Genomic DNA, 11,140 nt, shown 5'->3' with positions numbered 1-11,140 from the left:
CAACCCCCTGGGGCTTCACACTCTCCTGCCCTGCTGCCCCACTGCAGACATTCTTGACTCAGGCAGTTCCTCTGACACAGGGCTGGAGACTGTGGTTGTCACTACAGGGAAGAAAAATCCTTCTGGGACCCAGTGGGCAGGAGCCATGGAGGATGAAACATCTGTCCAGGATAAGCGCCCACTGTGCCCGCAGAGTGATGGGGCCCAGGGGGAACAGCACCAAGGCAGTGAAGCCCCTGAGGAACCTGACACAGAATGATATCGGCACATGTATGTATACATATACATATGCCTGCACCCAGGTCTGCTCACTCAGACCTCCATTCCAGCTTTCCATGGAACACACACACACACACACACACCACACCCTGTAGGGGCTGGGGAGATGGCACAGTGGATTAAAGTGCTTGCCACACAAAGGTGAGGACGAGAGTTCAGATCCCCAGAACCCATGGAAATACCAGGCAGAGACAGGGGAACCCCAGAGCAAGCTGGCTAGCTAGATTCACCAAATTGGTGAGACCTGGGTTTAGTGAGAAATCCTGCATCACACACACATACACACATGTGCTCACCACACACACTTTCAAAAAGGACCCTGTAGTAAGGAAGCAGCCCTACCCACAAACATACCCAGACACCATTAACGTCATATTTATTGTTATTTAAGCTGCTCAGCAAAACATATACACGTATATACAGTATGCATGAATACGGAAGACTGAACTTTACATATTTTTTTTAAAAAAGAAAGAAAAAAATACCACTCAGTTTCATGAGCTGTTGTCACAGTCTTCCAACCAAGCATTTCAGAAATGATTTTCTCTTAAGAGTCAAAAAAGCTTACAGGCTCGCGTAACACACCGCGGAGTTTTCCTAATTTACATGTGCAATAAGGGGCGTGGCTCTCCCCTCCCCCTCCCAGTTGGCTTAGTTGGCTTCGCAGCACTGATTACAGTGTTCCCAGGCTCTGGGCTCTGGCATGGTTTTCATTTGATTTTATTCTTCTCATTAAACTAAATTTAACAAAACGACATCCTTTTGCTTAAGGCTATTTTAAAAGCTGTTCCACCCTGGGGTCGTGGGGAGCAAGAACATTGGAAATTTCAGAAGGGGCTTGGAGGTGACCAGAACCACGTGCTGGTGGTTGTGTGCGTGGACTAGGTGCTGGGAAGTTCAGAGACACAAATTAAAACACTTTGCTCCCCAGCCTTAAGCAATGAAGGACACATTTTCCTGTTTGGAAAGCGAAAGGCTGGCCTTCTCCGACAGCTGAGACATCATAAACCCTGAGGGACATAAAGTCTGGCCCAGAGCCTGGAAGATGCTCCTGTGGCCCATGAAGTGGGGAGCCGTCCTTCATCCCTTTGGTCGAAGAACAGAGGGCCCTTCCTGTTCATCGGCCCATACCACCTGCTTCTTTCAACCCTCTGGGCCCTCATCACACTGCCCAGGCGACAAGTACAGACCACGGCTCAGACCTCTGCTAAGAGGCAGCCAAGGAAAGATGCCACAGGGAAGAGGAGGGCCAACTTTCTGCAAGTGGCTCCAGTAGCTGAAGGTCCCTTGGAACAAACACTATGGGTATCTGGAGAGCCCCAAATCTTCAGGCTACTTGCTAAGAAAAGGGGGGTTCTGTCAAGTTTATAGGGTCAGGGAGAGGCTCATAGAGGAGCAATCTCAGAAAGACATGCTCACAACAAAAGCTGACCTGGAGCAGGACAGGTAGGTCTGGGCTGACCTTCCCTGGGATCTACACATCCACCATGGTGGGTCACACAGGCCTCCAGTGGATCCACCATACCCTGACCTAGAGCCACACCAGTATGTCTGCTGGTGGGGATGTGCCTACCCCATGGGACATGTGGGGCAGGGCTCTGATTTTAAATCAGAATGAAATCAAATCCAAGAGCAGGGGTGGTCCCTTAGTTTTAGAGGGAAAACCAAGACCCAGGAACAGACATGGTGAAATCACTTGCTGTCTTCCCCTCCCAGCCCTGCAAGGGAACCACAGGATCAGAGAAGGGAGAGTTGCAAGCCAAGTCTAGCTGCCTTCTCCCAGGGATGCAGTCACTTGGGTTGGGCCAAGAGACACTGGAAGAGCTGGGGGCATGCAGGCCACCATCTTGGGGTACAGACCCACCAAAGAATTAGGAGAATGGGCTTCTCCTCCTGTGGCCCCTGCAAGGACCACAAGGCCTCCCTACTCAGCCCAGTGATGGCAGAGGGTACAGTGGGGGAGGCACAGGAAAGGAGAGAACAGCTCTCGGCCCTGTGGCCCCCTTTCTCCAGGCACTAGATACAACATCCCAGTGTCTAGGACACAACCCAGGAAGGATCAGAGGGATGACTCCCAGTGGGAGGGGACAGAAGCCAGCTGAGGGCCCAGGAGGGCAAGGAAAATAGTTCCATGTTCTCAGGGAGCAGAAAAGCCCAGTTCCAGCGGCTCCTCACTGATGACAGTCCATATTGATATTTAAGACTGTGATGACACCACAGTTCCCACCCGGCAATATTCCAGAATACCTTTCTCCAAGAATTCCATTTTAATAAGCAGTGAACAAAGCAAAACGGAGAGAGAAGGGGAGGGGGAGGAAGAAAGAATCTAAGAGAATAAAAAAGAAAAGCAACTCTTGTCTTATGAAATAACAAATACACCCAGCCTGAATTTAACAAGGCCCGGCCCTTTTAGAACATTTGCCGAGTACAGAAATTGGGGGCTTTCTAACAGGGGAATGGCTTGGGCCAACGTTTGCTAAGGGCTGAGGGCTGCTGTGGTGACACACTGTGGCATACAGTTTCTTTTTAAAAAAAAATGTTGAGGTTCTTTTTATCCCCCCTGCCCCTTTAAATTAACCCTTCCCATTCTGAATGCCACTAAGCAGGTACCAACCAAAAAGAAATAGTCCACTCAGCCACAGGCCCTGCAAGGGTGGGTGGGGGACACACTCCCATGGGCTCAAGTCAGGGCGGCCACGAAAGTCCCAAATCGGTTGGAGATGTCAGAGTGCAGGGACCGCCAGGTGGGCACGGAGGTTCGGGCCTTTGGGTCACCATCTGTGCAGTGGACGGTCAGGCACTGCAGGTGGCTGCCGGGCTGGGTGGCCGAGGGCTTGTTGGTGGGAAGATCGTGGGCTGTGGGGAAAGAAAAGATGACAAGTTAGTGGTTGGCTGACTCAGAGGGAGATCCGGGGGGGACAACAGGAGAGGACAAGGTGAAGGGCAGGGCTGATCCTCTTTCCTGGCTGGACACAGTCTCAGAGGCTAAAGAAGCCCTCCATCACCACCCCAGCTCTCAGCCTCTCCCTTGGGAAGCAGGAGACAGGCAGGTAAAGTCAGAGTTTGTTCACCTCTGATGGATTGGCATTTCCAAAAAAGAGACTGTGAGGACATAGAGAAAGTCAGGTGGCTTCCTGAAGCGAATGATCTGGAAGCACATCAAAGGTGTGGAGAGTTTGCCAGAACTGTCAGGAGCAGATCATAGCACTCTGTGATCCTGTAGATAGGCTTATTGAGGGCCTACTATGTGCTCAGAACCTCCTTAAACTCACAGACCACATCCCTTAAACTCCTAGACCACTAGGAGCTAAGGACTCTCACCTCCACTTTAGAGCTAAGAAAACAGAGAGTCAGGGATGGCCTACCCAGGAGATGTGGGGAGAACATGCCCTCCGAGGGACACCAGCAGGATGGAGGAGGACCCAGTGGGGACCAGCCTGGCACCACACAGGGCGGGCAGAGGTCAGAGTGCAGTCACACTTCTGCAGCCTCCCACCCAGAAGGTTCTACGCCTCCATGGGGTACAGGAATGTGCTCAGTAGAAGTAGCTTGGGATGGGGTGGAGTGGCAAGGGGTGGAGACTGTGGGGCACCTGCTATGTCCTCCACCCTTCCCATCCTTCAGGCTTAGTCTTCCAGTCCTCTGCTCTATAGATGGGGAGTCTAAAGCCCAAAAAGGCACAGATACTTCCCTGGAGACACAGTTCTCACCAGAGACTCCAATTCTAGCCACACAAAGGGACCCACGTCCTGTCACATGGGCCTCACAACCGTCAGCCAGAAAGGCTGTCACTGCACTCAGGTGTCTGTACAAACTGTAAAGTGCCATGAAGTGCTCACAGTAGTAGACAGTCAGGCCTCTTAGATCACAGATGCTCCAAACTGCAGTCCATAGCTGTCCCTCAAAGGATGCTGAGGCAAGGTGGTCCATGGTTCCTTCATACCCTCAAGGGAAACCACCTCAACCCCCTTCTCACGGGTTGGTCACACAGAACCAGAACAACCCTAGGTCACAGCCACATCTGTGCCAGACATGCCCTAGGAAAGGACCGGACAACCACCTACACATTAGTATGAATTAGGCCAAAGCACACAAAGCCATACCACCAGGAAAGTACAAAGAGCTAGGCTTGAATATGAGCTAAGAGTGAATTCTGTAGATGCGAGGAAAGCTGAAATTGGGGGGTGGGGACAACTCTGGCTGAGGGAGTACACCCAGATACTGAACTTCATGACCCACCAACCTTCATCATTACAGGCTCAGCCAGTTCCAGCCCACCCTGCCCAGCCCCTGGGATTAAAAGGAGGTGGCCCCAGAACCTGGCCCCAGCCTGCAGAGAAGATACACCCAGGAGGGTGAGCCCTATCACCTAGGACAGGCAGGCCTCCGCAGCTGAGGGCCCCACTCGAGACTTTGAGACCTATTGGCTAGGGAAGGTACCCAGACTTATTTGGTCAATAAGCAGGCATGGTGTTAGCCCCCTGGATCCAGCCAGGAACAGGCCAGACAGGTCTTGGCCCTCCTCCTGAGCTAACAGTGATGTCATAGGCAGTGCCAGTCTGTGATCAATTGCTGTCACTCTGGAGTGGCAGGCCCACTGCTGTGTGACTCAGCTCAACCACTGTTCATCTCTGATCTTGGTGAAGCAGAGGAACCATCATCTGCTTGGGGCCGGGTGATGGCCTGATACACAGAGGTTCCCAGACAAGAGCTGTTAAGTGTGCCCCCGAGTCAGAAGGGAGCCACCTAGAAGCTCCCTTTTTCTGAAGTCCAGCCAGGTAGCCCTCCTCCTGCCCAGACATGTGTCTTCATCCATTTTGTAGAAGCTGAGACTCTGAATGCAGGTCACAGGCTAATTAGTACTAGTAGAAACCCAGGGCACCTCAGTATGGTGGAGGTGTTGGCACATACAACCCCAGCTTCTAGCAAGGCTGCCCACTCGTGTCTTGCTCCCAGAAGCACCCCTGTGAAGTTGCTCCAGACTGCGAGATTTAACAGGGCACCGGTCAACCCCTCAAGAGACTCACAGCCACTGCTGTGCCCATTCCAAAGAGAGCAAGACAGAGGTACTAAGAGATGGAATTCCTTAAAGCAGAGATGAGCCAGGCAGGGCTGGGAATGATAAGCCCTGTGGCTGCAGAGCCCATCAAGGTGAGGGGACGTGGGTGTTTCCTAAGCAACAAAGACTAGAAGCCTGGGGTAAACCCACTCCCATAACTCTCTGCTTCCATCCCCAGGCTCCACACTTCCTAAGCATGATGTGTCCTGGGGTGAAATACAGGGCTGTCTAATTCCAACCCCCAACAAGCCAGCAGCACACTGCCCTTCCCTTCTGAGGAACAACTCAGAGAAGGTGAGGGTCTGGCCTAATATCACACAGCATGGGCACAGGATCCCCAGCCTCAGCAGGGCCTTGCTATCACCCTTAGTCTGGTGTTCACAGGGTGTCCTTTGAAGAGAGAATATGGTTCTGTAGTTCTTGACTGAACAGGCATGACTGTACCCACACCTCTGAGGAGTCATTCCAGCAAGGGGGAATGCCCCAGGACAGTGGCCCCTCAGGCTGCCAACTCACTGTGGATAAATCTGGCCCACAGAAGTTGCTCATGTCTTGGCCTGTCCCTGGCAGGGAGAGGCTGAGTCCCCAAGCTGACAGAGGCCCCCATGTCAGCACCAGAAGACAACCCCATTCCCTCACCAAGTCCCTAGGGCTAGGGGAACCTGGGAACCCTGGGTACCGAGTGCTTGTGGATGACACAAGTTGACTCTCTCAGCCTGGGCTTCCTGGTGAGCAAAGGAGCCCCCACGCCTTGGTCACTGACCTGTCTATAGTCCCTCAGTTTCCTTGTTTGTAACTGAAGGTGCTGCCCTGGGTGGGCCTGGCTTAGAGCAGCTGAGGACCACCAGAGAGAAAGAACTGGCCTTGCACACACAGGTGGGGGCCAGTACCGGGATGGGAGTACCATTGTCTCCAAACACACTCCAGATGGACCTCAGCCTAGGGGCAGCCCAGGGATGGAGGCCAGAGCTCATGACTGCCTAGCCAAGAAAGACTAGAAGAGTTTGAAGTATCCACTAGCCAGGACAGGTCTCTCATACTATGGCCAGGGTCAAGGCTGGCTCTGGCCACTCCTGCCTGTCCTCCTCCCAAGGCCCTTCCTTGCTTGTCCCCATGAGACTAACCCTCCACAGTCACAGCTGCCCTGAGCCAGCTCATCATTGCTGTTGGCATTGACTCATGCCACTGAGGTCAGAGCTGGGCCGGCTCACCAACTGTGGTCACAAGACCCACATGGGCTTCTGTCTGCTGGCCTTCATGCAGCAGTGGGGCCATAGGCCACAGAAGAGAAAGGATAAGGCCCTTCTCCTTCCAGTCCAAGGGCATCAGCAGCCATCACGCCGGTACACAGCATCTGTGTGTCACACTCCTGGGCTTTCAGACCCTGGGGTCTAGGAAAGGGGGAACAGCCATGTGGAGGGGTCAGGGAACCCAGAGTGAGACAGGCCCATCCTGGCTGGCAGTCACAGGCCACCACAACCCTTCCGATCTTCCCTCCATCCTCCTTCCTTCCTCCCTTCCTTCCCTGTGTCCATCCTTCCCTTCTTTCTTCCTCTCTTCCTCTTTTCTTCCCTCCTTCCTTCCGGCCATTCCTTCTTCCTCCCTTCCTCCCTTTCTTCTTCTGGGCCAGCACAGCCAGGCTAGGCCCTGCTCCTCTCTGCACTGAGACCCAAGCCAGGATCCAGTGTGAGCCCCGTGCTCAGGCACCATCAGCCCTGTCAGGCAGCCACCACCTGCCTCGGAGGCTCCCAGCCACCTTACTACCTTGAGTCATGGGACAGAGATTCTGACCTGGTCCCCTGTTCTCTGCCCACCAGAGGGCTGACCGAGGTTAGAACATGGCGTGGATGGTGCCTGGATGAAGGGTGGGCACACTGGGAACAGTTAGTAAACTCACCTTGGGAGTGGCTCAGTGCGACATCCAAGCCCCCGAAAGGCACAGGGCCTTTACACTCGCTACTCAACAGCCCAGGGCTTTGGGGTACCACACCTAGAACAGTGGCATGCCACTGTTGGGGCTGTATCTTCATCCCTATGGGTGCTGGGGCTCCCCATGGCCAGCCACGCAGTACAGCATGCATTTATTTTTAACTCTGCTTATGTAAGAGGCAGTGTGGGCCTAAACAATAACTAACGCCACTCCCCACACTCACCTCCACGGATTCCTACAAAGGAAAATATACTTTGGATTTCCTGTATTTGGAGTCAGGAGGAATGGAAGGAGGAGGGTGCTGGCTTCTGTGATAGCTGCCTTTGGCTGGAGCAGGACTGCAGGGATGAAGCACCTCTTCTTGAGACTGGTCACACAGAGATACCACATCCAGCTCTGCCAACTCTGGACCGCAGCCACCTTGCTCTCTCTGCTTCCACTATCCATGGTCTGAACAGACCTCTCTCATGCTTAAACCTTCCAGAGCTGCCCAGTGCCCCCAGGACCAAGTCCCAGCTTTGCTCCACCTGCTGTTCTTGTCTCCTACTCAGCCTCTGGCCTCATTTCTTTCTCTCTCCTACTATTCCTGCACAAAGCCCTGCTCCCAAGGCTTCCACCCCCTCATGCTGTCTCCTCTGTCTACAATACCCTTCCTCCTCACCCCTGCTGACTCTCACCATCCTGACCAATGGTCAGGCCCACAGGGATGTGTCTCTGATGTCTGCCAGCCCTGCTGGCAGACAACAATGTCAGGGTCCTGAGTCAGCAACACACACCCCCACAGGCCGCCAAGGATGCGAACACCTAGGGGAATTGAGCTCAGATGGACAAGTCCCCGTAGTAGGGTCAGTCTCTCTCCCTGAACCTGGTCTCTCCTTCATGACATGGATGAGGCCACCTAGCTTCATGTCCAATGAGCCTGTGGTACAGCAAGAGTTCAGGAAAGGCTCTCCCTGTGGAAGAACCATCAGAAGGGGTGTGGTGTGTGTGTGTGTGTGTGTGTGTGTGTGTGTGTGTGTGTATACTCTCATCTGTGTGTGGAAGACACAGGTTCACACAGGGGGTCTTCCTCTGTTACTGTTCTTACATTTTAAATTTATTTTTATTTTTTGTGTATAAGTGTTTTGTCCTGCATGTATGTAAGTACAACACACGTGTGCAATGCCTGCAGGGACCAGAAGAGGGCACCAGGTCCCCTGGAACAGGAGTTATATATGGGTGTTAGCTGCCATGTGAGTACTGGGAACTCAACCCAGGTCCTCTGCAAAAGCAGCCAGTGCTCTTAGCTGCTGAGCCATCTCTCCATCCCGACTCTGATTTTTTGAGGCAAGGTCTCTCACTGAACCTGGAACTCACCAATTTGGCTAGACTGACTGGCCAGCAAGATCCAGGGTTCTTCCTGTCACCACCTCCCAAGTGCTGGGGTAGCAACCATGTGCTGCCAGGTCTGGCTTTTCACATGGGTGCTGGGGATCTGAACTTGAGTCCTCATGCCTGCAGGCCAAGCACTTCACTGACTGAGCCATCTCTTCGGCCTATAACTCTCTTTACTACAGTACGAACAACTGTCACCAAGAACATGCCATGGGATATGGCAGGGCAGGTCTGTAATCCCAGCACTCAGAGGCTGAGGAAAGAGGACCACCAGTTCAAGGCCAGCCTGGGCTGTGGAGTGAGTTTGAAGCTGGGCTCTTGGGAAGCAAAACACCTCTGCAGCTGGAGGCCCCACCTCAGCTCCTGTCTATGTCCAGCTCTGGGAGGTGACAGGCCCACAACTCAGCCCTTTGGGTTGAGCAGGATGTAGGTGGCAGGAAGGAATCCAGCAGGGCCAGCCAAGAACCCCACAGCCCACCCTCTCTTAACTCTGCAGCATGAGGTGGCCTGGTCAGCCGAGCTCTATGACCTCAGGCAGGGAAACCTGCTTAACCTCAGTTTCCCCATCTGTAGAAGGAAGGACAACCTTCAGAAAAGGTTAGAGCCCAGGCTGGAGTTCCTGAGGACAGAGGCTCCCATGGCCTCCCTTGTTCCCTACAGTGGACACCTGTCTATTCAACATTTTAGGACATCCTGTTCACTGTGTAACTTTGTGCAAGCCACTCTGTCTCTGGGCCTATTCAGTCCTCTTTGATAGGACTGGTGGCCTTTCTTTTTACCACAGGGGGTGATACAGAGTCACTTTATGTAGCCCAGATTAACAGTTCTCCTGCCTCAGTGTCCTGAGTGTTGGGGTCACAGGTCTGCACCCCACGCTGGCTATGCTGGTTAGTGTTGACTCTCAGCTTGACAGAATATGGAATCACCTAGGACGCAAGCCTCCAGGCACACCTCCGAGGGGTTATCCAGATTAGGTGAATTAGCTTGGGAAACCACCCTGAGTATGGGCAGCACCATCCCACAGACTGGGGTCCTAAACTGAATAAAAAGGAGAAAGTGAGCTGAGCAGCAGCCTGCATTGCTCTCTGCTTCCTGACTGTGGATACATGTGACTAGGTGTGTCACGCTCCTGCCGCCATGCTTTCCCCTCCATGAGGGACTGTGCTCTTGACGGATGAGCCGGAATGAATCTATGAATCTTTCCTCCTTTGGTTGCTTTTGTCAGATGTTTTATCACAGCAAGGAGAGAAGTCACTAGCACACCGGCCAAACTAGGGGTGAGTTGACCTTATAGGCAGGGCGGACAGGCAGCACCTGGCCTCAGCTCAGACCAGCCCTCCCCACATCCTCTTTTCGGCTGTCCCCTTAACAACTTCTAGCCCTAGCATCACCATGACAGCAGAGAACAGGAGAAGCTAGTCATGCCTCTGCATTGCCAGCTGCATGCTGTGACAGTGATGCTGATCACAGGCCCAGCCAACCCCAGGTCACCTCAACACCCAGGACACAAGGGCCTGTCATGACAGCCCATTTCACAGCATTCAAAACTGATGGCTAGAAAAGCAAACTCACTGTCACAAATGTGGGGAGCAGCAGAGCTGGCCACACCTGCACAGTCTAGTGTGGAGTCACCTACAGAGAGAAAATGTCACTGCCTGAGTGGCAGGTGCTATGGCCCTGGTAACTCCCTTGAGGCCTCTGTTCCTTCTCTCTCTCTCTCTCTCTCTCTCTCTCTCTCTCTCTCTCTCTTTCTCTCATCCTTCCTCATTTTCTCTCTCCCTCTCTCCCTTTTTCTCCCCTCCCTCCATCTCTCTCCCCACCCTCCATCTCTCTCTCCCCACCCTCCATCTCTCTCTTCCTCTCTCTCTTTCTCTCCCCACCCTCCATCTCTCTCTCCCCCTTCTCTCCCTCTCTGTTCCTTTCTCTCTCCCTCTCTCTCTTTCCCTCTCTGTCTCTCTCTCTCTCCATTCCTCTCTCTCTCTCCCTCCTTCCTTCCCTTCCTCCCTCCCTCTCTTTGGTCATCACTCTCACTCTCTGGAGGCTCACACAGTGGGGTGCGAACTGCCCAGGGTGACAGTGGCTAGAGACAAAGACGGAGCCCCCACAGAAGCTTCCTTATGAACAACATGTCCCCATGGGTCCAGGCTGGAGGAAGGCCTCCCACTGAGGGTCGGGAACCCATGAGCCAGGCTTGGAGAGCTGGACAGCCACCATGGGGAGCTGAGCGATTGATTCAAGTTGACTCAGCCGATGGCAGCTGTCAGTTAGATGGGCCAGCCGAGGGCAGCAAAGGACAAAGTTGGGGGAGGGGGGAGGCTGGGGGGGGGCATGAGAGTCCACAGGCTGGTCGCCGTCTCCCCAGGCTAGAGAGGCTCTGATGGGTCGTCTCCTGGGAGCTTCCCTCCTCACAGTCATCTAGTAGCCTGTGACAGGTGCGACTTTGTATGGTCTCTTTACTGGCCTGACACTTGGGATCTATGCAGGGAGAGGTCACTCAG

The 11,140-nt window shown here is 53.5% G+C and overlaps 1 protein-coding gene across 1 annotated transcript in view; it reads right to left on the bottom strand.

The window, feature by feature from the left end:
* Positions 1-638: 638 nt before the first annotated feature.
* The window catches only part of Mn1 (MN1 proto-oncogene, transcriptional regulator), a 44,764-nt gene continuing 34,262 nt past the window's right edge, over positions 639-11,140 (bottom strand). Inside the window, exon 3 of the mRNA XM_008846119.2 lies at positions 639-3,135. Coding sequence (XP_008844341.1) covers positions 2,960-3,135 — 176 coding nt within the window. The 3' untranslated portion in view covers positions 639-2,959. The remainder of the gene's footprint in view (positions 3,136-11,140) is intronic.

Source organism: Nannospalax galili, unplaced genomic scaffold (genome assembly GCF_000622305.1).
Source record: "Nannospalax galili isolate Female #2095 unplaced genomic scaffold, S.galili_v1.0 scaffold1922, whole genome shotgun sequence".
Classification (NCBI taxonomy): Eukaryota; Metazoa; Chordata; class Mammalia; order Rodentia; family Spalacidae; genus Nannospalax; species Nannospalax galili.
This window is presented reverse-complemented; position numbering and strand designations above follow the sequence as displayed.